This window comes from Ustilago hordei (genome assembly GCF_900519145.1).
Source record: "Ustilago hordei strain Uho2 genome assembly, contig: UHO2_contig_02, whole genome shotgun sequence".
Classification (NCBI taxonomy): domain Eukaryota; kingdom Fungi; phylum Basidiomycota; class Ustilaginomycetes; order Ustilaginales; family Ustilaginaceae; genus Ustilago; species Ustilago hordei.
In genome coordinates this window covers 1,043,335-1,069,780 of record NW_024545252.1, presented here as the reverse complement: position 1 = coordinate 1,069,780, position 26,446 = coordinate 1,043,335, and the positions used below count along the sequence as shown (strand labels likewise).

At 50.9% G+C, this 26,446-nt stretch overlaps 6 protein-coding genes across 6 annotated transcripts; all 6 read left to right on the top strand.

Moving 5' to 3' along the window:
- Nucleotides 1-11,813: 11,813 nt before the first annotated feature.
- On the top strand, nucleotides 11,814-13,091 carry UHO2_01157 (uncharacterized protein; the record flags this gene model as incomplete). The annotated part of the gene is made up of 2 exons (XM_041553625.1): nucleotides 11,814-12,160; nucleotides 12,335-13,091. The coding sequence occupies 2 exons, from the start codon at nucleotides 11,814-11,816 to the stop codon at nucleotides 13,089-13,091; spliced, it is 1,104 nt and encodes a 367-aa protein (XP_041409559.1).
- A 1,398-nt stretch (nucleotides 13,092-14,489) lies between these two features.
- UHO2_01156 (uncharacterized protein) lies at nucleotides 14,490-17,990 on the top strand (the record flags this gene model as incomplete). Its single annotated transcript, XM_041553624.1, has 1 exon — nucleotides 14,490-17,990. The coding sequence occupies one exon, from the start codon at nucleotides 14,490-14,492 to the stop codon at nucleotides 17,988-17,990; it is 3,501 nt and encodes a 1,166-aa protein (XP_041409558.1).
- Nucleotides 17,991-18,605: 615 nt separating this feature from the next.
- Nucleotides 18,606-20,870, top strand: UHO2_01155 (uncharacterized protein; the record flags this gene model as incomplete). Its single annotated transcript, XM_041553623.1, has 1 exon — nucleotides 18,606-20,870. The coding sequence occupies one exon, from the start codon at nucleotides 18,606-18,608 to the stop codon at nucleotides 20,868-20,870; it is 2,265 nt and encodes a 754-aa protein (XP_041409557.1).
- Nucleotides 20,871-21,182: 312 nt separating this feature from the next.
- UHO2_01154 (uncharacterized protein) lies at nucleotides 21,183-22,643 on the top strand (the record flags this gene model as incomplete). Its single annotated transcript, XM_041553622.1, has 1 exon — nucleotides 21,183-22,643. One exon carries the CDS (start codon nucleotides 21,183-21,185, stop codon nucleotides 22,641-22,643), a length of 1,461 nt encoding a protein of 486 aa, XP_041409556.1.
- Nucleotides 22,644-23,027: 384 nt separating this feature from the next.
- UHO2_01153 (uncharacterized protein) lies at nucleotides 23,028-24,494 on the top strand (the record flags this gene model as incomplete). The annotated part of the gene is made up of 1 exon (XM_041553621.1): nucleotides 23,028-24,494. The coding sequence occupies one exon, from the start codon at nucleotides 23,028-23,030 to the stop codon at nucleotides 24,492-24,494; it is 1,467 nt and encodes a 488-aa protein (XP_041409555.1).
- Nucleotides 24,495-24,839: 345 nt separating this feature from the next.
- On the top strand, nucleotides 24,840-26,084 carry UHO2_01152 (uncharacterized protein; the record flags this gene model as incomplete). The annotated part of the gene is made up of 1 exon (XM_041553620.1): nucleotides 24,840-26,084. The coding sequence occupies one exon, from the start codon at nucleotides 24,840-24,842 to the stop codon at nucleotides 26,082-26,084; it is 1,245 nt and encodes a 414-aa protein (XP_041409554.1).
- Between the last annotated feature and the right edge of the window lie 362 nt (nucleotides 26,085-26,446).

Here is a 26,446-nt window from a genome sequence, read left to right as displayed (position 1 = left end):
ACCAGTGGAGGCAAAGCAGTACTGGAGCTCTCTGGAATGGTTCAAGACCATCCTGCTCGGATACTAGCTGATACCGGTGCTGGTTTGTCCATAGTCTCAGATTCTTTCATTAGTAAGTACCAAATACCCACAAAACCCATAAAAACAAGATCGATCCATGGTGTCACCGGGCACCAACTCTCCATCAATAGTTCTGCGAGCATGCAGGTATCTATTGGTACACACAATCTGGGTGTGGTCGAAGCTTCAGTGGCCGACACTGCGGACTATGACCTCATCCTGGGGTTCACTGAGCTACGGAGGCTCAAACCCACCATACAATGGGATACGGGCCAGCTGGAGTTCAAGACTCAGGAGCAGGACCGACCCCCTAGGAGACCCCCTGAAGCAGCAAGAGCAGGGGACCTAACCATGAGGAGACCAACCCTTCATGGTAACGAGTTTGTCTCAGCAGAGCGCATACTACGAGCAGCTCTGGAAGATGGACCCATAGGGTTCATGCTGTTAGAGGAGCCACCATCATCACTCCCAGCCTTTGGTTTTGTACCTACAGGCGCAGACAAAGGAGTCGAGATGGAGGTGGAGGTAGATAAGGTGGTGACGGCTGCAGACATACCAAAGCCATACCAACACCTGCGAGATGTGTTTGATGAGGTGGAAGCAGACAAGCTGCCCCATCATACCGAGCATGATCTCCACCTCGAGTTGATAGAAGGAGGGAAGCCACCTCAAGGGCCCCTATACCTTAAGGGACCCAAGGAGATGTCCGAGTTGAGGAGGTACTTGGATGAGAACCTCGAGAAGGGGTTCATAAGACCATCGAAGAGCCCGGCACGATCACCGGTGCTCTTTGTACCAAAGAAGGATGGAGGTCTCAGACTCTGTGTGGACTACAGAGGTCTCAACGAGATCACTGTCAAGAACAGGGCACCATTGCCCCTCATCGAGGAGCAGCTGTTCTTACTCAGGAAGGCAAGGATCTATACCAAGCTGGACCTTAGAGCAGCATACAACCTCATCCGGATTGCTAAAGGAGATGAATGGAAGACAGCTTTTGGCACACAGTTGGGACTCTATGAGTACCTAGTGATGCCCTTTGGCCTAGCCAATGCTCCGGCTCACTTCCAGTCATTCATCAATGACATCTTCCGAGACATCATTGGAGTATATGTAGTGGTATACTTAGATGACTTCCTGATCTTCAGTGACACTGAAGAGGTACATGTGAAGCATGTCACCGAGGTCCTCACTCGCTTAAGGAGCAACAGGCTCTTTGCTAAGCTGTCAAAGTGTGAGTTCCACACCAAGACAGTCGAGTTCCTGGGGTACATCATCAAGCCAACGGGCATAGAGATGGACCCAGAAAAGGTGTGCACTGTCAAGGAGTGGCCAATGCCGGAGTCAATCCATGACATCCAGAGGTTCCTGGGTTTTGCCAACTTCTATCGAAGGTTCATAGCCCACTTTGCTCGCATAGCCAAGCCCTTGACAGCACTGGTAAAGCCTATAGAACGGTTCAAGAAGTTCGAGCTACCAGAGGAGGCCCAACAGGCCTTCCACAAGCTCATCCAGGCCTTCACATCAGCAGGAGTGCTTCAGCACTTCGACTACCACCTTCCAACAAGGTTGGAGACTGATGCAAGTGACTTTGCTATAGCAGGAGTACTCAAGCAGGAGCATGAAGGACGATGGCATCCAGTGGCCTTCTACTCTAGGAAGATGTCTTCTGCCGAGAAGAACTATGAGATCCATGATAAGGAGCTCCTAGCTGTGGTCGCCTGCCTCACTCAGTGGCGACACATGCTAGCTGGACTACCGAACCAACTGGTCATCCTTACTGACCATGAAGCCCTCAAGTACTTCAAGTCACAGAGACGCATCACAGGTCGACAAGCTCGATGGGCAATACTACTAGCAGACTTCGACTTCATATTGCAGTATCGACCAGGAGACAAAGGTGGTGAACCCGATGCTCTCACCAGAAGGACAGACATGCAACCAGCCGGTGAAGAGCAGGATCACAATGTGAGGCAACTACTGCCTCCTCGAGTGTTCAAGGAGACAGCAGACCATGACTCGCTCCTAGTGGCCCCCATGATCTCGATGGAGTCCATAGCATCAAAAGGTCTCAAAGACCTGGTCAAGATCTTCCAGCCTTTAGACCAAGAGCTACAGGAGATACATAGGAAGAAGCCTTTCGAACTCAAGGATGACCTATGGTACAGTGGAGGAAGGTTGGTTATCCCCAAGGTGATCATGCCAGGGAGGACCAACAACCGACACTCAAGGAGTGCCAAAGAGGTAGATGGACAGTCTCTCTCTGTAGAGCATCTGCGATTCATGGTGATGACCCAATGTCATGATGGTATCACTGCTGGACACATAGGAAGAGATGCTACCATCAAGGCAGCTCAACGACATTACTGGTGGCCAAACATGACAGCTTGGATTGCAGACTATGTAGCAAGTTGTCCTGTATGTGCTAGGTACAAAGCTCCTCGTCATCGTCCATATGGTTTGCTACAGCCACTAGCAACCCCAGACAGGCCCTGGGGCTCCATATCCCTCGACTTCATTGAAGGACTACCACCATCAAAGAAGTATGACTCCAAGACCTATGACTCTATCCTAGTCATCGTCGACAGGTTAACCAAGTTTGCCATACTAGCTCCAACCCATAAGACAGTCACGGCCAAACAGACTGCAGTATTGCTATATGGACACATGGTTAGACTCTTTGGATATCCAGATCACATGGTCTCGGACCGAGGCAGGCAGTTCATATCAGGAGCATGGAAGGCATTTGCAGAGCAAATGGGTGTGAAGCACTCACTTAGCACGGCTTACCATCCTCAAACTGATGGTCAGACAGAGAGAGTCAATCAGGTCATAGAGCAATATCTCAGGATGTACTGCAACTATGAGCAGAATGACTGGGCCAACCTGCTGGACACTGCGGCCTTTGTATACAACAACACGGTCCACAACAGCATTGGTGTCTCACCATTCTTTGCATGCTATGGATGGAACCCCAAAGCTCATCCTGACATCCCTCAACGACTAGGAGTCAATGATCCAGGTCGCTTCGAGTACCTCATGGATGGAAAGGAGCATTGCAAGTACCTCCAGGAGCAGATCAGAGAGGCACAACGTAGATCAGTAGACCAGTATAACAGGAAGCACAAGGACATTGAGTTTAAGGTGGGTGATATGGTCTATATCAACCGCCGAAACTGGAAGACACGGAGACCCACACCCAAGTTGGATACCCGGTTTGCAGGACCCTACCCAGTTCAGGAACGGGTAGGACGCCGAGCTTACCGAATCACATTGCCAGCAAACCTTAGGGTGCATGATGTGTTCCATGTCTCCATGCTCGAGCCAGCAAGAACAAGTTCTCTTCCTCAACGTGCTGAACAGCCCACCATGCCACCACTTCCAGATGAGGACCTCGACTTCGAAGTCGAAGCACTCATCGACAAGCGTTCACACAATGGGACTACAGAGTACAAGGTGTTGTGGAGAGGGTACTCAGAAGAAGCTGCTTCATGGGAACCAGTAGAGAACCTCAACTGTCCCGACCTCATCCAGGAGTATGAGGTGTCGGAGGGGGGACGAGTGAGTAGACAAAGTAGAGAAAGGAGGAGAGAACAGGAGGAGTAGAGAGAGGAGGATGACGTTGAGAGAAGGAGGAAGGATGACGGGGGCGATGTTGTCAAGGAAGAGGAGGAGTCAGCATGAACCAGACCAGAGCATGCCTCGACGGAGCTCGGCTCTTAAGAGGGGGGTAGTGTCATGGGCCTGGATGCTCAAGAAGCAGGAGGGTCACTGGTTCATATGGACGGAGCACAGGTATCGAAGACCTAGTCGATACCAGTAGAGAGCATGGTCGTAGTGCAGTCTCCATGGAGACCATGGACTCCTATGGATTCACATGCAAAGGAGCACTGAGCCCATATGCGAGGAGGACCAGGCACAGCCACGAGGAGGACCAAGCTCAAAGAGCAGGCGCAGCCACGAGGAGGACCAAGCTCAGATGGTTACCACTCAGGGGCTCGAGAGACAGGAAGTCGACACAGGTCATGAGGAGGAGGAGCAGTGTCGAAGGAGTCGACACAGGTCATGAGGAGGAGGAGCAGTGTCGAAGGAGTCGACACCACTCAAGAGGCACAGGGGTGCCAAGCAGGAGAGGCCCCTGAGCAGTACTCAATGAAGAAGGTACTCTCTGGAGAGAGAGCAGGAGCAGCATCGCTGGCAATGCTGTGAAGAGGTATATAACCATGCTTTCTCATCATCATAGGTCGAGTGGATCCCCATCCACTCTACTCACCATAACTAGTTATCACTTCAGCATAAGTATACATTAGTTTCAGTCAGCATAGCAGCAATCTATCAAGGTTGCTCCTCATCGTAGTGTGTGTGTTGTATCACCACTACCTGACGTCCGAAGGCGCCCATAGCAGGTTAGCGGTCCGGATATAGATAGAACCGAAGGCAGTAGTCCACTGCGGTCCGGGGATCACTTCAAGCATCAAGTCAACACACTGGACACTCGTGTTGACGCCACCAACCTTATCACCAACACCATCAACCTCATTATCATCGACGCCACCAACCTTACCATCAACACCCTCAACCTCATTATCATCGACATCACCAATCTCATCACCAACACCATCAACCTCATCATCATCAACACCCACACCAGACCTTGGTGTCATCATAACATTGATATTGATCGTGCCGAGCTACCCCTGAACGGAGTGTCCACAGAGGTCAGCCGAAACCTACGATAGTATATACAACGAACGCCACCTGCTGTCACTGCACAACTTGATAGTCACCGATACCGAGACAATAGCTGTCACACAGTTTAATAGTCACCGAGTATCTCGACAGACCGACCTGGGTTTCAGGCGCGAGACCCCTGACACTCAACTGGAAGGGACAGCAAGAGAGTGGTGGACCTCCAAGCTCCGCATTGATAGAGCTAGAGAAGGAAGGTTGTTCAATGATTGGCACTACTTCACAGAGCGACTGTCAGAGCAGTTCAACCCACGCAATGCTAGGATGGAGGCATACAACAAGCTGTTGGCTCTCAGACTCACAAGTGATGCTCCTGGTGCCGCCACACATCATGTAGAGCGGTTCAGAGACTTGGAGGGACAGGTCAACCTAGATGACAACGAGCTAGTGATTGATCTCTTCAGAGGTAGCCTCACTCATAGCATACAGGAGAAGTTCGAGAGGAATCCACCTGGGAAGAGATGGGAGTGGTATCGAGAGGTTGAGGAGATCGATCGACAGAGGATGCTATTACAGCAGTCCTTGGCTAGACACTCACTCCCAAACGCCACATCACCTCCACTAAGAACTGGGTCTCGGCCAAATCAAAGTTCGATCCCCATCCGACAACCCACTCAACCTTATCCAGCTCGATCACCATCACAAGCAACTACACAAGCAACTATACAAAACCTAAACCGACCCCTTCCTCATCATCCCACCCAACCCTCGAAGCAAGGAAGCCCTGCTCCATCAGGTATCAACACCTGTCATGTATGCAAGGGTATCGGCCATTGGGCCAGAGACTGCCCCAGCAGGAGGGTAAACCCTCTTAGCTCTCGACCCATGGGACCAAAGGTTATGGTCACCACAGCAGACCCCTTCGAGGAGGCCACCGACTCAGGAGATGGCCCCACAGGCAGCACTGAGACGGGTGACCCCGAGGCCATGGACCTCAGCTCATACCAGCAACCCATGGACCCCGATCACGAGGAGGAGCACGATGATGATGACGACGAGGGAAACGTCAGTGGGGTGATGCACTGATGGCATGCATTGCTCTACAAACCTCCTCGCCATCACTCTGTATATATCAAGATTGTCAAGTATGTTTCTCTACCAGTGGAGGCAAAGCAGTACTGGAGCTCTCTGGAATGGTTCAAGACCATCCTGCTCGGATACTAGCTGATACCGGTGCTGGTTTGTCCATAGTCTCAGATTCTTTCATTAGTAAGTACCAAATACCCACAAAACCCATAAAAACAAGATCGATCCATGGTGTCACCGGGCACCAACTCTCCATCAATAGTTCTGCGAGCATGCAGGTATCTATTGGTACACACAATCTGGGTGTGGTCGAAGCTTCAGTGGCCGACACTGCGGACTATGACCTCATCCTGGGGTTCACTGAGCTACGGAGGCTCAAACCCACCATACAATGGGATACGGGCCAGCTGGAGTTCAAGACTCAGGAGCAGGACCGACCCCCTAGGAGACCCCCTGAAGCAGCAAGAGCAGGGGACCTAACCATGAGGAGACCAACCCTTCATGGTAACGAGTTTGTCTCAGCAGAGCGCATACTACGAGCAGCTCTGGAAGATGGACCCATAGGGTTCATGCTGTTAGAGGAGCCACCATCATCACTCCCAGCCTTTGGTTTTGTACCTACAGGCGCAGACAAAGGAGTCGAGATGGAGGTGGAGGTAGATAAGGTGGTGACGGCTGCAGACATACCAAAGCCATACCAACACCTGCGAGATGTGTTTGATGAGGTGGAAGCAGACAAGCTGCCCCATCATACCGAGCATGATCTCCACCTCGAGTTGATAGAAGGAGGGAAGCCACCTCAAGGGCCCCTATACCTTAAGGGACCCAAGGAGATGTCCGAGTTGAGGAGGTACTTGGATGAGAACCTCGAGAAGGGGTTCATAAGACCATCGAAGAGCCCGGCACGATCACCGGTGCTCTTTGTACCAAAGAAGGATGGAGGTCTCAGACTCTGTGTGGACTACAGAGGTCTCAACGAGATCACTGTCAAGAACAGGGCACCATTGCCCCTCATCGAGGAGCAGCTGTTCTTACTCAGGAAGGCAAGGATCTATACCAAGCTGGACCTTAGAGCAGCATACAACCTCATCCGGATTGCTAAAGGAGATGAATGGAAGACAGCTTTTGGCACACAGTTGGGACTCTATGAGTACCTAGTGATGCCCTTTGGCCTAGCCAATGCTCCGGCTCACTTCCAGTCATTCATCAATGACATCTTCCGAGACATCATTGGAGTATATGTAGTGGTATACTTAGATGACTTCCTGATCTTCAGTGACACTGAAGAGGTACATGTGAAGCATGTCACCGAGGTCCTCACTCGCTTAAGGAGCAACAGGCTCTTTGCTAAGCTGTCAAAGTGTGAGTTCCACACCAAGACAGTCGAGTTCCTGGGGTACATCATCAAGCCAACGGGCATAGAGATGGACCCAGAAAAGGTGCGCACTGTCAAGGAGTGGCCAATGCCAGAGTCAATCCATGACATCCAGAGGTTCCTGGGTTTTGCCAACTTCTATCGAAGGTTCATAGCCCACTTTGCTCGCATAGCCAAGCCCTTGACAGCACTGGTAAAGCCTATAGAACGGTTCAAGAAGTTCGAGCTACCAGAGGAGGCCCAACAGGCCTTCCACAAGCTCATCCAGGCCTTCACATCAGCAGGAGTGCTTCAGCACTTCGACTACCACCTTCCAACAAGGTTGGAGACTGATGCAAGTGACTTTGCTATAGCAGGAGTGCTCAAGCAGGAGCATGAAGGACGATGGCATCCAGTGGCCTTCTACTCTAGGAAGATGTCTTCTGCCGAGAAGAACTATGAGATCCATGATAAGGAGCTCCTAGCTGTGGTCGCCTGCCTCACTCAGTGGCGACACATGCTAGCTGGACTACCAAACCAACTGGTCATCCTCACTGACCATGAAGCCCTCAAGTACTTCAAGTCACAGAGACGCATCACAGGTCGACAGGCTCGATGGGCCATACTACTAGCAGACTTCGACTTCATATTGCAGTATCGACCAGGAGACAAAGGTGGTGAACCCGATGCTCTCACCAGAAGGACAGACATGCAACCAGCTGGTGAAGAGCAGGATCACAATGTGAGGCAACTACTGCCCCCTCGAGTGTTCAAGGAGACAGCAGACCATGACTCGCTCCTAGTGGCCCCCATGATCTCGATGGAGTCCATAGCATCAAAAGGTCTCAAAGACCTGGTCAAGATCTTCCAGCCCTTAGACCAAGAGCTACAGGAGATACATAGGAAGAAGCCCTTCGAGGTCAGGGATGACCTATGGTACAGTGGAGGAAGGTTGGCTATCCCCAAAGTGATCATGCCAGGGAGGACCAACAACCGACACTCAAGGAGTGCCAAAGAGGTAGATGGACAGTCTCTCTCTGTAGAGCATCTGCGATTCATGGTGATGACCCAATGCCATGATGGTATCACTGCTGGACACGTAGGAAGAGATGCTACCATCAAGGCAGCTCAACGACATTACTGGTGGCCAAACATGACAGCTTGGATTGCAGACTATGTAGCAAGTTGTCCTGTATGTGCTAGGTACAAAGCTCCTCGTCATCGTCCATATGGTTTGCTACAGCCACTAGCAACCCCAGACAGGCCCTGGGGCTCCATATCCCTCGACTTCATCGAAGGACTACCAACATCGAAGAAGTATGACTCCAAGACCTATGACTCTATCCTAGTCATCGTCGACAGGTTAACCAAGTTTGCCATACTAGCTCCAACCCATAAGACAGTCACGGCCAAACAGACTGCAGTATTGCTATATGGACACATGGTTAGACTCTTTGGATATCCAGATCACATGGTCTCGGACCGAGGCAGGCAGTTCATATCAGGAGCATGGAAGGCATTTGCAGAGCAAATGGGTGTGAAGCACTCACTTAGCACGGCTTACCATCCTCAAACTGATGGTCAGACAGAGAGAGTCAATCAGGTCATAGAGCAATATCTCAGGATGTACTGCAACTATGAGCAGAATGACTGGGCCAACCTGCTGGACACTGCGGCCTTTGTATACAACAACACGGTCCACAACAGCATTGGTGTCTCACCATTCTTTGCATGCTATGGATGGAACCCCAAAGCTCATCCTGACATCCCTCAACGACTAGGAGTCAATGATCCAGGTCGCTTCGAGTACCTCATGGATGGAAAGGAGCATTGCAAGTACCTCCAGGAGCAGATCAGAGAGGCACAACGTAGATCAGTAGACCAGTATAACAGGAAGCACAAGGACATTGAGTTTAAGGTGGGTGATATGGTCTATATCAACCGCCGAAACTGGAAGACACGGAGACCCACACCCAAGTTGGATACCCGGTTTGCAGGACCCTACCCAGTTCAGGAACGGGTAGGACGCCGAGCTTACCGAATCACATTGCCAGCAAACCTTAGGGTGCATGATGTGTTCCATGTCTCCATGCTCGAGCCAGCAAGAACAAGTTCTCTTCCTCAACGTGCTGAACAGCCCACCATGCCACCACTTCCAGATGAGGACCTCGACTTCGAAGTCGAAGCACTCATCGACAAGCGTTCACACAATGGGACTACAGAGTACAAGGTGTTGTGGAGAGGGTACTCAGAAGAAGCTGCTTCATGGGAACCAGTAGAGAACCTCAACTGTCCCGACCTCATCCAGGAGTATGAGGTGTCGGAGGGGGGACGAGTGAGTAGACAAAGTAGAGAAAGGAGGAGAGAACAGGAGGAGTAGAGAGAGGAGGATGACGTTGAGAGAAGGAGGAAGGATGACGGGGGCGATGTTGTCAAGGAAGAGGAGGAGTCAGCATGAACCAGACCAGAGCATGCCTCGACGGAGCTCGGCTCTTAAGAGGGGGGTAGTGTCATGGGCCTGGATGCTCAAGAAGCAGGAGGGTCACTGGTTCATATGGACGGAGCACAGGTATCGAAGACCTAGTCGATACCAGTAGAGAGCATGGTCGTAGTGCAGTCTCCATGGAGACCATGGACTCCTATGGATTCACATGCAAAGGAGCACTGAGCCCATATGCGAGGAGGACCAGGCACAGCCACGAGGAGGACCAAGCTCAAAGAGCAGGCGCAGCCACGAGGAGGACCAAGCTCAGATGGTTACCACTCAGGGGCTCGAGAGACAGGAAGTCGACACAGGTCATGAGGAGGAGGAGCAGTGTCGAAGGAGTCGACACAGGTCATGAGGAGGAGGAGCAGTGTCGAAGGAGTCGACACCACTCAAGAGGCACAGGGGTGCCAAGCAGGAGAGGCCCCTGAGCAGTACTCGATGAAGAAGGTACTCTCTGGAGAGAGAGCAGGAGCAGCATCGCTGGCAATGCTGTGAAGAGGTATATAACCATGCTTTCTCATCATCATAGGTCGAGTGGATCCCCATCCACTCTACTCACCATAACTAGTTATCACTTCAGCATAAGTATACATTAGTTTCAGTCAGCATAGCAGCAATCTATCAAGGTTGCTCCTCATCGTAGTGTGTGTGTTGTATCACCACTACCTGACGTCCGAAGGCGCCCATAGCAGGTTAGCGGTCCGGATATAGATAGAACCGAAGGCAGTAGTCCACTGCGGTCCGGGGATCACTTCAAGCATCAAGTCAACACACTGGACACTCGTGTTGACGCCACCAACCTTATCACCAACACCATCAACCTCATTATCATCGACGCCACCAACCTTATCACCAACACCATCAACCTCATTATCATCGACATCACCAATCTCATCACCAACACCATCAACCTCATCATCATCAACACGCACACCAGACCTTGGTGTCATCATAACATTGATATTGATCGTGCCGAGCTACCCCTGAACGGAGTGTCCACAGAGGTCAGCCGAAACCTACGATAGTATATACAACAAACGCCACCTGCTGTCACTGCACAACTTGATAGTCACCGAGTATCTCGAGACAATAGCTGTCGCACAGTTTGATAGTCACCGAGTATCTCGACAGACCGACCTGGGTTTCAGGCGCGAGACCCCTGACAGTTATGATGACACCAAGGTCTGGTGTGAGTGTTGATGATGATGAGGTTGATGGTGTTGGTGATGAGATTGGTGATGTCGATGATAATGAGGTTGATGGTGTTGGTGATAAGGTTGGTGGCGTCAACACGAGTGTCCAGTGTGTTGACTTGATGCTTGAAGTGATTCCTGGACCGCAGTGGACTACTGCCTTCGGTTCTATCTTGATCCAGACCGCTAACCTGCTATGGGCACCTTTGGACGTCAGGTAGTGGTGATACAACACACACACTATGATGAGGAGCAACCTTTGATGGATTGCTGCTATGCTGACTGAAACTAATATATACTTATGCTGAAGTGATAACTAGTTATGGTGAGTAGAGTGGATCAGGATCCACTCGCCCTATGATGATGAGAAAGCATGGTTATATACCTCTACTCAGCATCGCCAGCGATGCTGCTCCTGCTCTCTCTCTCCAGAGAGTACCTTCTTCATCGAGTACTGCTCAGGGGCCTCTCCTGCTTGGCACCCCTGTGCCTCTTGAGCTGTGTCGACTCCTTTGACACTGCTCCTCCTCCTCATGACCTGGTGTTGACTCCTTCAACACTGCTCCTCCTCCTCATGACCTGGTGTCGACTCCTTTGACACTGCTCCTCCTCCTTTGATCAGTGACAGTTCCTTTGGCTCTTGTCTCTCGAGCCCCTGAGTGGTAACCATCTGCATGCTCCTTGAGCTTGGTCCTCTTTGTGGCTGTGCCTGCTCCTTGAGCTTGGTCCTCCTCGTGGCTGTGCCTGGTCCTCCTCGCATATGGGCTCAGTGCTCCTTTGCATGTGAATCCATAGGAGTCCATGGTCTCCATGGAGACTGCACTATGACCATGCTCTCTAATGATCTCGACTAGATCTTCGATACCTGTGCTCCTTCCATATGAACCCGTGACCCTCCTGCTTCTTGAGCATCCAGGCCCATGACACATTGCAGGAATACACGGACATGGATAATGTTGATGAAACAGATGGAGAACAGACCCCAGACAAAGTTGCCAAGGAAGCGATCGAACACAATACCATTGCTGATAGATGGAATGATAATAAACTTTATGGATTTACAGTGACCAATGACAATGAAAGAAAGAACCTGGACCCAACTGTTAGCGAGGTGCTATCTGGAGAGGATAAGAAACATTGGGAAGAAGCAATGCATAAGGAGCTGGATGGGCTTAAGGCCATGGGCACGTGGGAAGTCGCCGATCTCCCAAAGGGTATGAACACCATTGACACACATTGGGTACTAAAGATAAAGATGGATGCCAACCTAATCCCAACCAAGTTCAAAGCAAGGTTAGTGGCATGGGGCTTCACTCAAAGAGAGGGTATTGATTACACAGAAGTTTTTGCCCCTGTAGCACCTATCCAGTCAATTCGAGGAGTTCTAGCCATGGCAACCATATGAGACTGGGAAGTAGATTATGTCAATGTTAAACATGCATACCTGAACTCGATGTTACATCATAGTATCTTCTTAAAGCCACTGCTTGGAATGAAGGTACCCCCTGGAAAGGCCCTGAAGCTAGTGAAAGGCCTATATGGATTAAAGCAATTGGGTAGAGAATGGAATATGGAGCTAGACTCACACCTACGAAAGATAGGTTTCTATTGCATGCTGAGTGCTCCATGCCTATACTCAAGAGGGACAGGTGATAGCATGACAATCATCACAGCCTATGTAGATGACATGCTTATAACATCACCCAGTCGTATGGAGGTAAGCTGCACTAAGGATGAGATAATGGCAAAATGGGGAACGGAAGATAAAGGACCTGTGAAGGAGTTCTTAGGTGTAAGGATAGATCAAGACAGAATACAGAGAAGAATGACACTCGACCTAACAGCTTACATTAAGGCTATGGTGAGAAAGTGGCTACAAACAACTGATCTGAAGTCATGGGTACTGATGCAGAGCCTGATGGGTGTTACGGGTGGCAACAAGTGTGACTCATTGGCAGCAAAACAGTACCAAGAATTAGTTGGACAGCTTTTATGGGTATCTAACACAGCATGGCCTGACATATCATTCACTGTAGGAACACTAGCAAGATACATGTCGAGCCCAACAAGCAATGCATGGAAGGCAGCATTACATTTGGTGAAGTACCTCAATCAAACCAGCAAATATAAGTTACTCTTTGGAGATGAAGCAAACAAACACTTGGGACAGCAAATTGTTATGTATACTGATGCAAATTGGGCATCAGACCCAACAAATGGATGAAGAAGCACATCAGGGGGAGTAACATACATGTATGGGTGCCCGGTTAGCTGGAGATCACATGTTCAAAAGTGTGTGGCATTGTCAGCAGTCAAGGCCGAATTTGTAGCTGCTTCAGAGGCAATGAGAGAGGCTCTTTTCTTCTCATACCTTCTCAGGGACCTGGGAGTTGAGGCCCATCCACTGACATTGCAGACAGACAGTCAAGGATGCATCCAGGTAAGCAAAGACCCCACCAAGCACTGGAAGTTGAAGCACATTGACACAAGGTACCACTTCGTCAGAGACCATGTTCAGGAAGGAGAAGTCAAAATCGATTTCATTGGGACAACAGACAACATCGCGGACATCCTCATGAAGCTGTTAAAGGGCTTGGCCACATCTTGGATCACATGCCTAATAGGATTGACAATGCCATCAAGGGGGGGAGTTGAAGATGCATCAGCATCCTAAACTGAATCACATGGTTTGCAGAGCACAAGCGAGACACCAGTGAGTCAGAGCTGCATGTCAACATGCATTGATATGCATGTGGGACATATAAGTACTTCAACCATGACACTCAGGAGATGGCAATGCTCAGGAGGTGACAACACAGGGGTGATATGAAGAATAGTTCATTATGATCTAGTATGGGCTGAAGATAGCAATCAAGTATATATATGTTCACATTGTAGCATCTATCAATTAAAAATATAACAACCATTATATGCCTGATAAGTTGAGCTTGCTAGTAGCTCCTAAACAGTCGCGTTTTACCTGTAATCTTCAACTATCCCCCTTGTCGGCTTCTCGGCTTCGTCAAGACCCGTGCAGAACCTGCCTTCGCCGCACCGAGTTGATGGACAGCTGAGTGGGTTGGTAACCTCTGTGTGGGCCCTTTGGCGAGGTGTTAGATCGCAGGCGTCTCCTTTTTTGTCGCGTCTCACTCCACTTTACGGGCACTTTCTCTTTTTCGAGATTTTGGAGAGTCGAGATTTTGGAGAGTCGAGGTGAGCGTATCGAGGTTGAGCGTGTCGAGGTTGAGCGTGTCGCGGTGAGCGTGTGTTGCTGTGTCGAGATTTTGAGATGTGTGGTGCCGACTGCAACTCTCTTACATCTTCTTCGCTATATCCTTCACATCTTGCGCTCACACATTTATCATCTTCGGCTCGGCTTCATCATATCAACCTAATGTATCAACAGCATCCTATATAGATCCATCTGGATAACGGCTACACCACACTACAGGAAGCATTAGTACTTTGCAAAGTCACATCATAGCCCACATCCTCACTTTCTTCAGCCCGATATCAAAAGTAGCCTCGAATATTTGCACATCGTCTTCGACCGTCACAGCATAGATCAGCATCGCAATCTCGAGCCCATGCGCAGCAGCCTCGCTCCAACCACTGCCTCGCCATGAACAGGTCAGCTCGAGCGCATCGCTCCACAAAGATACCCAATGTCAAGCTCCGTCCCGCACAACGAGAGTCAGACATCGCATCATCACCCTTATCATCATCCGCAGCATCCAAACAGCAGCAGAATCGACTAGCTAAACGAAGAGATCAACTCATCGACGATCGCCAAGATGCCGCCCACTTTCGGCAGCTCCGAGATCAAGGTCACGATCACGGAGCCCATCTGGATGCTGACTTTATTGGAACTTCCGCTCGACCGTTCAAAGGTGCTATCATCTCCATCACTGGTCTTGCAGATGTCAAGGCCGCTCTAACACAATATGCTCGAGAGCTTGGAGCCAGAGTCGAGGGCAACTTGACCGAAGATGTCACCCATCTCATCGCAGACCGTCCAGGCTCGGAAAAATATCGCTACGCACTCGAACTCGGCATGCACATTGTCAGCCCAAACTGGATCCTCGATGCCCGCGATGCTTGGCTGCAGGGAAAAGACATCGACGCGCAAGAGCTCAAAGAGAAGCATCTCTTACCTCCTTTGAGCAACACTACCGTCTGCTTCTCAGCCGTAGGCGGAGCAGAACGTCGCAAGCTTGTTGCTCTAGCTAAACAGTTGCGTGCCACAGTGTCGGATGAGCTGCGTTTCGACGGCAGCATCACACATCTCGTCTCTGCCACAGCCGATCCAAATGCTTCCAGCAGCGTTCATCACTTGCTTCGCTTTCTCGATCGATCCAGGCATGGTCGAAACGGAACACGCGAGCAAGCAGCATCACGCATCTTGGCGGTACGCCCCGAATGGCTCCAAGATTGTCAAAAGGCAGGCGGCTGCTTGAGCGAGCAGGTCTACTCCATCTTTGCCACCTTACCGGATCAGAAAGAGCGCCAGGCACTCATCGAGAAAGCCCGATTTAAGATCCCTTCACCTTTCCTGCACGAGGAGGAACAAGTCGCGCTACCCTTCCAAGGTACCTTTGTTGCTTCCAGTCGATCTAAGCTTCGATTGATAGACAATGACAACTCGCGCGGTGCAGGAGATCAAGACGAAGCGGATGAGGACGAAAAGCCAATCACACTAGGCTCTCGACAAAAGGCAGCAGCAGCAGGCGAAAAGTCGTTTGACAACATTCTCTCCCAACTCAGAGGCAATCAGCCTTCCTCTTCGACTGGCAAAGCGGCAACTGCAGCAACAACAACTCTCGCCCCCGCTTCGGCATCTGCGTCTGCTTCCGCTTCCACCCTTGCTCCTTCTTCTACCGCCACCACATCAGCGCCGTACAATCCGCATCGCAACAGCCTCCTTGGCATGTCTCGCGCCTCCAGCTTCTCTCCCGCACCACCACCATCCACTTCCACCGCCACCACACTCCCCATGCGCAAGGCATCAACATCCCATGTCACATTTACGAGCAAATCTGTCGTCTTACCCCACTCAAGCCCTCTTATCAGTACCCAATCTACCACCGAGAGCAGCACGCACGGCATCTTCCTTCGCAAATCCTTCAAGATTGCCCTCAACGACCCGCAGCGCAAGCGAGTGCTGGAGCAAGTCCTCAAAGACAATTGTGCATCAATCATTCCGGTTGAGCACAAAGCTATGTCACATTACACAGTCGTCGAGCCCAAGATCTCTCCTGCTGCATTGGATGCACTATTCAGCGATGGTGCTCAGCCAGTACTGCATTTCTGGATCGAATACTGTCTCTATCACGAGATGTTTATGGAGCCGCGAGAGTACTTTGCTGGCCTTCCTGCTCAAGTTCCGCAGCCCATACCTGATGGAAACAAGCTCAGGCTGTTGCTGCTTGGGTTTGATGCGGACTCGCCCGAGCTGTACCATGCGCAGAAGGTGGTGGGCGAGCTTGGTGGCAGTATTGCTAAGCAGATGAAGGGGGAGGCCTTGACGCATGTTGTATGTGCGACGCAGGAGAGTTTTGAGGGTAAGAGGGCGCAAAAGGCACGAAATGCCGGTGTGCCTGTTGTAGCGCTGGAGTTCCTGATGAGAGCTAGGGAAACAGGTTGTCTCATCCCCCCGCCTCAGCCAGCAACAGTGATCGAGCGAAGTTCATCGACTATGACTACTAGCAGCAGCAGCACAAGTACCGGTCTCACCAACAACAGCATCCTGACCAACGAACAACAAGTCGACGAACCTGCACTTCCGCTCTCAGGATGTACGATCTCTCGCTCGAAAGTCCTGGCTTCCCAGAGCGTCATGTTGGAACGCAAAGTGTTGCAACTCGGTGGTTGCTGGCAAGTCCAACCCAACGAATCAACCACGCATCTTCTACATCGTGGCAACGGTGCGCCTCGCGAATACAAAGAGCTTGGATCTAGCACCTTCCTCGTTCATCCGAACTGGCTCGAAAAGTGTCTTGGGCAAAACATTCGCGTTGATGAAAGCTTATTCCCATCCTCGATGGATCCGTCAAGGTCGCTCCTTACAGTGCTGTCCAACTCGGACGGTTCAGCGCAGGGCAACTTCTTATCTCAAGCTTCCCAAAGAGGTTCGGAATCGCAACAACAGACGCAGACACAAGCAGAACTTGTGGCTGCTGCTAAGCCGTGGCACCGATCCATCTCTGTTGATGCTGCACGATATGCCGATAATGAAGCGAGCAGAACTGAGACAGAAAGGTTTGCGAGGGGGCGATCGGAAGAGATCGAAGTAGCTCCTCAGTTTGGCGATGCGAATCTAGAGGGCTTGGAAGATGTTGATTTCGACGATGCGGACATTACCCTCAGTGAAGACGTTCGTCCTCGACCCAATCCGGACGTAGAGGAGGTGGCACCATCCAGTCAGACCCTTTTCGAGGGCGAAGATGATTCTCCGCTCCCCAACATCTGTGGTATCGTGAAGAAGGCCTCTCCTCAACCACCCGCCTCACCCACCCCGCTTCTCAAGTCGACCAAAGACCTAACCTCAGCAGATGAAGTAATGCAACTTCTCCGTACCCGAACGCTAGCCTCATCCGGACGCAAGAAGAATCGTCTTCCTCCACGTGCTCGCAAACCTCGCTCCGACGAACCCATCAACAGATCCAACTCCAATGATATGCTTCCACCCGAGAAGGTGCTCGAAGCACAAGCAGCACGAGATGCGCAGAGAGCGGAAGAGGCTGCTGCACAAGGCTTTTCCTTAGGGATTGATAAGGACGTAGCATTGCAACCGGGAGCGAGTCAGAGCTTTGATGCGAGCGTAAGAATTGTATATGAAGATCCAGCTGCGAGGAGGGAGAGGATGAAGTTGTTGAAGATTTTAGAAGCGCAGCCGGTCCAGGTGCGGGAGGATGAGAATGGGAAACAGCAGGAGACGGAGACAGAGCAAGAGCAAATGCAGAGTATGGATGGTGCCGAAGAGGGAGCTGCAGAGTCGAAGAAAAGAGGAGCGGGGGATACTTTTGGGGCGGGGAGACCAGCGAGACATTATTGGGAGACAAGGGATGGTCAGAGTCCGACCAAGAGGCCTGTTGTGAGGCGACAGCCGTTGGCTAGGCGTTGAAGTGAAAGCATATGCATACTTTTGCTATTCCAGTGCTACTCAATACAGCAAAGACTTTCGCATTCCACTCATCTTGCATATCGACAGCGTCCTTTCTCAGACCATAGACATGATTCTAGCGTCACTAGCAAACGCAACAGGCTGACCAAAATTCTGCTAAATTTGTTCGTCGAGAAAGGATCGCACATGCTGTTCAAATTCGAGCTGGACCCTGAACAAGTGAGCGCGTATAGCTTTTGGTCCGGAGGCGCGTCGACTTTTTAGGCCAAGCCGAGCAACGAGAAATAAACAAGCTGTTAGAGCAGCATTTGCAGCCAAAACAGAAGTCGACACTGAGTGAGTTGTGTACTTGCAGCAGCAACGGCTATGCTCGCGCATTGACCCTGGAAGCATCCTTCTCGTCCTTCCTTCCTTCCATCCATCCACCCAGCCGTTCTTGCCGGGATGATGACCATGTATCCTATCGCTCGACCCTAGGAGCCACCTCAGCCGCAATATCACCAACGACACTGACGCAACCGACAGCCGGCAAATGCACGCATAAGCGGCCCTCCTCCTCCACTTGATACCCGAATCATCACCAACACACGCTTGACGTGCACACAGTCGCCCCTGATGGCACCACAAGCATCACGTCGCTTCCATGAGGCTGGCGTTGGCTCACGTACCGGTCTCCGTCTCTCAGCGGTAGCTCGAGATCAAGATGGATTCGAAGATCTCGAAGCATTCTACAAAGCCAGTGAAGCTGCACTCGATCACCAGCAACAAGCGGTACCCGAAGAAGAGGATGAGGAGGACTATGACTCTTTCGATGAGGCTCCATTCAGCCATAGATCTGGCGTAAATGGCCGTGCACCAGCTGCTGCGAGTAGTAGCATGACGATGGATATTCAGGACAGTTCTGCTCCTTCGCCACGGTCGATGCTGCGCTCTGCAAGGCAATCAGCAGCGAACAAGGGAAAGACATCGGCATCGAATGTAACATTAAGAGATGATGATGACAATGGTATCTACGATTTGGATTTGCCAAACCTTTCGACTGGGTCGAGGAGCTTTGACCTTGGTGAGATGGTAGGTGATGATGATGTAAATCTGGCTCCACCAACACCTAAGCGTGGACTCAATGCAAGGCAAGAGACGAAACCGAGAGCAGCAACAGCATCGAAGAAGGGCAAAGAGAAATCAGCACCAAGAGGGCGAGGAAGGGTTGATCTGTCGGACTCGGAAGACGACCGAATCTTGGCTGATTTGCGGCAACGGATCGATTCGGAATACGGCAATGACGATGTGATGAGCGATTACGATCAAGTTCCAGTCCATGTTCCATCACCGAGGACGCAACCGCCGAAGCCAAAGTCACCAGCAAAGCCAGCAATCAAGAAGCGGGCAGCAGCACCAACAACGCCGCAGTTCAGCCCTGCCAGGACTCTAACAACCTCAAGGTCACAGCCAGCAGCGTCCACGTCGTACGCAACGCAATCACCAAAACGGAAAGCAGCGAAACCGTTGCAAAAGTCTCGACAACCAGAGCCGGAACCAGAACCGACGATGTACGGAGAAGAGGACTACGATGACGACTACGACGAGCCTGCGCCACTTACCCTTCCTCGATCACCAGAACAGCCGCCAAAGAAGAAGCGTGGAAGACCACCAAAGTCAGCTACCACTAACGGCACAAGCACCCAGTCAAAAACTAAAGCCTCGACAACTTCCAAATCTTCCGCATCCTCCAAAACCAAACGCAACCCAGGCGAAGTAGTCCAAAAAGTGCGCTCACAACCCACAGTCACAGCCACGGTCTTTGACGAAAACGGCGTCCGTCGAAGCACACGTCAACGATTCGCACCACTCGAATACTGGCGTGGAGAACGTATCCGCTATGGACGACCCAGTTTGCCCTCCGGTACCACCATCGACGACTTTCGCCGACGACCAGGAGAAGACGAATTCGAAGATGACCCTTCCCTCATGATTCCTCGTCGTCGGGTACCCGTGCTGGACATCAAAGAAGTCATCCGAGTGCCTCGTGCACCAGGAGAAGGCACTTTCTCAGGCACCACCACTCGTCCACGCAACACTACCTCTCATTCCAAAATGGACCGGAAATCCGAAACTCCCCGTCCACCTTCCCGCACACCCGATCTGGACGGGTTGGACTTCATCCAACTCGATCCCACCGCAAACACAGTTCACGTGGAAGACGGATGGGATGCAAACACTCTCGAATCCGGTCTCGTCATCGACGATTCTGATGGACATGAAACTACCACTTCCATTGTGAGAACTAAAGCTTCACTCCGACCTATGGCAGCGGCAGGGCAGGAGTTTAAGTTTGAAAAATTGTTCAATTGCGCTGGTTTAATGGCTACAGGAGTGTTGCATCTTCCACCGGGGACGAGAAAACCGACGAAACCAAGCAAAGATAATTCCTTTGTGTTTTGTGTATTGCAAGGTGCACTGAGGGCGACGGTTCATAGGAAGAGTTTCATTGTAGGGCCGGAGGGAGTGTTTCAGGTTCCAGCAGGGAACAATTATTCGTTGGAGAATGTGTGCGAGAGGGATCTCAAGTTGTTCTTTGCGCAATGTAGGAAAACGACCAAGGTAGGGGAGGGGATGGGTGATCTGACAACTTTCACTCAATATTCGGATACTAGTTATGGTACTCCAAAAGCAGCAGCGGCGGGCGTTGGGGTGAGGCAGGTGTTAGGGAATGTCGGTGGGAGGGGGAGAGAGAGGGAGAAGGCGCAAAGTGAGGAGAGAGGTGCGAAGGGCTCGGTGATGACAGCAGATAGCGATGCAGAGGAAAGCCAAGAAGAGGAGGATGACTTTGAGACTAGTCGACAGGTTAAGACTAAAAAGAGGGTCTTTCGTCGTATATAGCATCCAGTTCACAGTTGAGGTATGCTACCTTATACCCTTCCTCCTGTCCATCTCGCGCTCGGTTGTGTGAATGGTTGTGTACTGTGTGTTTGAGTATGATCCTAGAGTGCCGATGGTTTTGCAGCACAAGAATGGCAGGAGTGGAGATGGGAGCTCATTTTTGGCTTCTCCGCGGATTTTGTAAGAAAAGTGGAGCAATTTTTGACATTCTTCTTCCAAAAAATCCATCATCTTGATCTTTTCTGCTCGCCACCATCACACGACCTCTACATGCCTAGGATGACAATACCGACATAACCCGCACCCAGAGCCATGAAGACGAATGCATGGAGACCGGCAGTTTGGCCACTAAAATCGGGCCAGCCGAGCACTTGCACCCTCAACTCACTTCGAAAACAACTCTTACGACCAACACCAACCTCCCGTACCCTTCACACAGCTTCTCACTCTCTTCATCCAACACTTTCACCTACACCATCAATACCTCGTCAAAACTTCACCACCTCCATCCCCATCTCCACCAATGACACGTCTCGCTACGGCCCACAAAATGGCGACTCAATCACGATAGCCCTCTCCGGCGGAGTAGATTCATCAGTAACCGCCCTTCTTCTCGCCCAATCATCCCTCTACTCCCTTTCCGCAGTCTTCATGCGGAACTGGAACGAACTTGATGAATCCGGCTCACTCCAACCCGGTTCCGGTGGCTCCTCTGGTTGTAGCTGGCAGAAGGATTGGGAAGACGTTCAATCTGTCTGTCGTCATCTCGGTAACATTCCGGTTGAAATGATCGACCTTAGCAGGGAGTATTGGACACAAGTCTTCGAACCTGCTTTAGACGATTGGAAGGAAGGTGTGACGCCAAATCCTGATGTGGGGTGTAACAGGGAGATTAAGTTCGGTGCTCTCATGGATCGCGTTCTCTCCCCTCCCCTCGGAGTTCAGGGAGGGGGGAAGAGTTGGCTAGCAACAGGACACTACGCCAGCATAAACTGGAGTAACGAGGGAAGACCAATGCTGTATAGAGCAAGAGATAGAACAAAGGATCAGACTTACTACCTTTCAAACGTAGGGGAGCAACGGTTGAAACATGCGCATTTTCCACTGGCAAATCTGTTGAAGAGTCAAGTGAGGGAGTTGGCGAAGAAGTATGATCTGCCTACGGCGGGTAGAAAGGAGTCTATGGGGATTTGTTTCATTGGTACTCGTGGAAGCGATGGCAAGTCTATATCCAATAAGGAAGGCTTTAGCTCTTTCCTCAACGGCTACATCACTTCTTCTCCGGGGGAAATTGTTGATGGAGATACAGGAGAAATCGTCGGCAAACACTCCGGCTTACACACACTCACCGTCGGCCAAGGCGCACGCATTCGTGGTGCTCTCTCAAAGTATTACGTCGCTCGGAAAGACATCAAAGAGAACAAGATCGTGGTGGTTCAGGGCAAGGGGCATCCGATGTTGATGTGTACTAGACTATATGTGAGCGGCGTCGGTTGGATATGGAACGAGCCTCCGCCAGAGCTGAAGGAGGGTGGAGAAGGCCAAGTGAAGCTTTTGGCTCAGGTGAGGCATCGACAGATGGAAACGGAATGCATTGTAAAGAGTAAGCAAGGAGAAGGGTATGTAGTGGAATTCGAGGAGCCAGTGTTGGCGGTTGCACCAGGTCAAGTGCTGGGGTTGTGGAGAGGGACCTGGTGTTTAGGAAGTGCGCAGATTGAGCGAGTTGAGACGCTATACGACGATCAGCAGCAAGACACTTTAGCAGCTTTATAGAACAGCAAACCTATGAGGCAGCGCATTGCACTTTTATTCCATTCAATACCATCCTTTATCATAGCGGAGGCAAGTGCCGGTGTGATGCTGTGAAGATATATAGCGTCTAAAGAGGGATGAAGAGGTGAGACTTTGATCGGCATTGCCTGACCCGATTTTCAAAGATGAGCGGGGCAAATCGGGATCGCACGGGTCCGAGCACACAGAAAGAGGCAAATACTTTTTCCACACTCCACTTCCAACCACCTTTTCCTATCCTTCCAGCAGCAACGACTGTCTTGCGAGACTTGCAAAGTTGTACCTTCCCTTCCCTTTGCCAGGCTTGCAAGTCTCCAAAGTCAACATCAGCCCTTTCCGCTCTGACCACCACCATCCACCGCAACAATGTCCACCTCCACAGAACCTTGGGTATCCTCGACCTCAACCGCCTTATACGGCAGCAAAAGCCTCCGTCTTTACATCTGGGGAGCAACGCCAACACTCCCCTCTCTCGATCCTACCTCACTCTACGCCGCTACCATCCTCTATGCTACTTTCTCCTCCAACCCTCAATTCCAGATTCAATTGGTTTCTGCTACGACTTCACTCCTCCGCGTACCTTTACTGCAGGTGCTGGACGAGAACAATCTCACCTCTAAGGTGCACACTTCGATCGAATCCATTCTCTCATTTTGCGTCGCTTTCGGTCTCGATTCCGCCCTTCAAACCGATGCTGAACTGAACGCGAAGACGTTAGCACTACACGCATTGCTAGACGACCAACTACTAGACCTAACCTTACACTCGCTATTCTCCCTTCCACCTAACTATCGCACTACCACTGCTCCGGCTTATTCCTCAATCGGCCCACTCGATTCCAACCCCAGCAGCTCAACCCTGGCGAAGATTGCTTCTTTACCACTACGATTCCAACCGAGCATTCCCTCCCGGTTGCGGAATGCAGTAGAAACGCGCTTGACCGCAGTCGGGTTGTGGGGTCTTGGCGGAAAAGAAGCCTCTGCTCAATCTGGTCAAGCAGATGATCTTGCAGCTCGAGCAGGCATCATCCCAACCAAAAAGCGCGGGTTGGCAGCAACACAGAAGGAGGTGGTGAGGGAGGAGTTTGAGAAATCCAAACTCACCCGTCAAGCCTCTGAAGTGCTAGAGGTGCTTGATTCTGCACTGGAATCGAAAGTGCTAAGCAGGGGTGAGGTGGGGAGTCTAGATGCCAAAGTATTTTCCTACCTCGCCCCACTACTTTTGGCTCATCCAAAACTACCTATCGACATCTTACCCCGCCTGATCTCAACTCGGTATCCGAAACTGGTTGAGTATCTATCTCAAACGAAAGAGAAGCTATATCCGGAAGGTGGAGTACAATGGTTGAGTCAGTCAGAAGCAATTAAAACCCCACCCACAACAGTGGCAGAAGGAGGAAGTGGAGGGGAAGGGGGAGGACTGTGGAGTTACATCTGGCCTTCGTTTGGAGGAGGAGGTTTGGAATCAAAGGCAAGTTTCACCACCAATACCCTACCACAGGCCCAATATCAGTCCAACCAAAGCAGTGGTGCGAGGAGGAAACCGAATTCTTCGGCTTCACCGGAAAATAGCAAGTTGAAGTGGGGTAGAGCAGTGTGGATCTGTTCAGCGGTGATTGGATTGGTGGGGTATACGTTTGCTAGTGGAATTGTGAGTGTTCGAATCGTTTCCCCGGACGATATTGAGGAGGAGGAAGGAGAAGAAGAAGACGAAGCAGAGGAGGAGGATGAAGAGGATGAGGAGCAAGGGTGGCAGTTCCAATCGGAAGAAGACATGGAAGACGAACTTGAAGAAGAGATGGAGATGGACGAAGAGGAAGAAGACGAGTACTGACGTTTCTGTACTGTAGTCTTAGTGTTAAAGGGAATGCGATAGTGTTACAAACCTTCGAATCGGATGTGATAGGATGTGGGCATCTGAGGCTGACCACCTTTCTCTCTCTTCTCTTGTTCGTGCGATATACAGGCGCCTCAACCGCAATTCGCAACCCACGACCCGTCAATCTCCTGCACAGCACCATCATCTCTCCCATTCACCTCCGCAACCACGACATCCCAGTCGTGTCCACGACGTCGAACGATCGTGACAGGCACGTTCAACTCGCCCAACCTCTACGTCCTCTCATACGACCCCCTCTCCCCCACCCAACCCCTTGCCATCACCCAAGAACTACCCGCTATGGGCCCACATCAATATCTCTCCTTCGGCCTCTCTTCCCCTCATTCCTCCACGGAATACCTTAAAACCGTGTATGCAACAACATGGGCCAACCCTTCAACCCTCTCTTCATGGCATTTCTCTCCCTCAACCTCAACGCTTTCTTTCGGTAACTCGGTCGAGATTACTGCTGCGGGGAGCTACGTTCATGTTCAACCCCCTCCTTATTACACTCTGACCGCGCCTGGGTTTGGTAGTAAGCCTGGTGTTGGGAGGTGGCTGGCATCTGCCGGAGGTCCTACGGGGGAGTTGCATAGGTTGGATAGTGAGACGGGGGAGATAGGGGAAAAAGTAAAAGAGATAATATTTTTGAAGGGGGGGAAGGAGGAGTTAGAGTTTGCGGATAAAAGTAGGCGTAGTTTGAGGTTTGGTGCGCACAGCTTTGATTGTAGCAACAACAATGCCGGAGCCGAAGAGGCAGGCGCAGGCGCAGGCGCAGGAGAGGAAAGTGGCAACGCTGTTGGTCAGGTAGCATTTGTAGCAGACCTAGGAGCAAACGCAGTGCAAGCTTACTCCTTCCCTTCGCTCCGCCATCTCTATTCTATCCCTAGTATCCAAAAGGGGGATGGACCGAGACATGCAATCCCTCACCCGCATCTACCTTTGATCTTTACTGTGACGGAACACACGAATTTCGTTGATGCTTATTCCACTCCCCCTTCCTCCTCTATTCCCTCTTCAGGCTCAGAGACGGACAAGATATCGTTGGAAGCTACAGCAATACACTTGGCTCGAGCAGATATGCTGACTCGCACGCAAGCCACCAAAAGAGGCGAGTATAGAGGCGATACGCTCCGATTTAGCTCCAATCTGGATTATATCTATGCAAGTACGAGGGGTAAAACGGTGGATACGAAAGGATTGCTGCTAGCGTACAGGTTAGTAATTGAATCTTCAGCGCACAACGGAGAGTTGCAAGTGGAGATGAAGCCAGTGGCGAGATGGGAGACTAGAACAAGTGGTGGGAAAGCAAATGCGATCGAACTTGCACCCCAAACCCTCGCAAAAACCGAAGAAGGAACCGAAGCGGAAGCGGCCAACGGGCAAGACCTGTTGGTCTTAACCGATGACGAACAGGGTTGGATCGACGTGGTAAGTTTTGATTTTGAAAAGCAACAGTTTAGGATGCAAGCTACGACAAGGCTGCCCAAGTTGCAAGGAGGTGATGAATGGCAAGGTGCTAGTCATGCTATTTGGCTAAACTAAATCACTCGATCGCACCCCTGTCATTGTTCATACTGATGGATAGACGTCTGTGCAATCGACATCTATCAATTCACGACGCATATCGACATTGCCTGATCGTACAATGTTGTGTAATCTGGCAAGTGCGGCACGACTTCGAAGTAGCAACGGTGAACAGCTTGCAGTTTGGTTTAACGTCACCTGCGAAAAACGACTTCGCACGTGTGTCAGAGCATCGATCAGCGATATTCGTTCGTTCTCACCTCGACACGGCGCACGCAAACAAGACAAACAGGAGGATCGATGTATGGCAGAGATGTCGAGAAATTGCATTCTGACAGCAAGATTAATAAACCAATGAGTTAAGAGTGAGATATGACGTG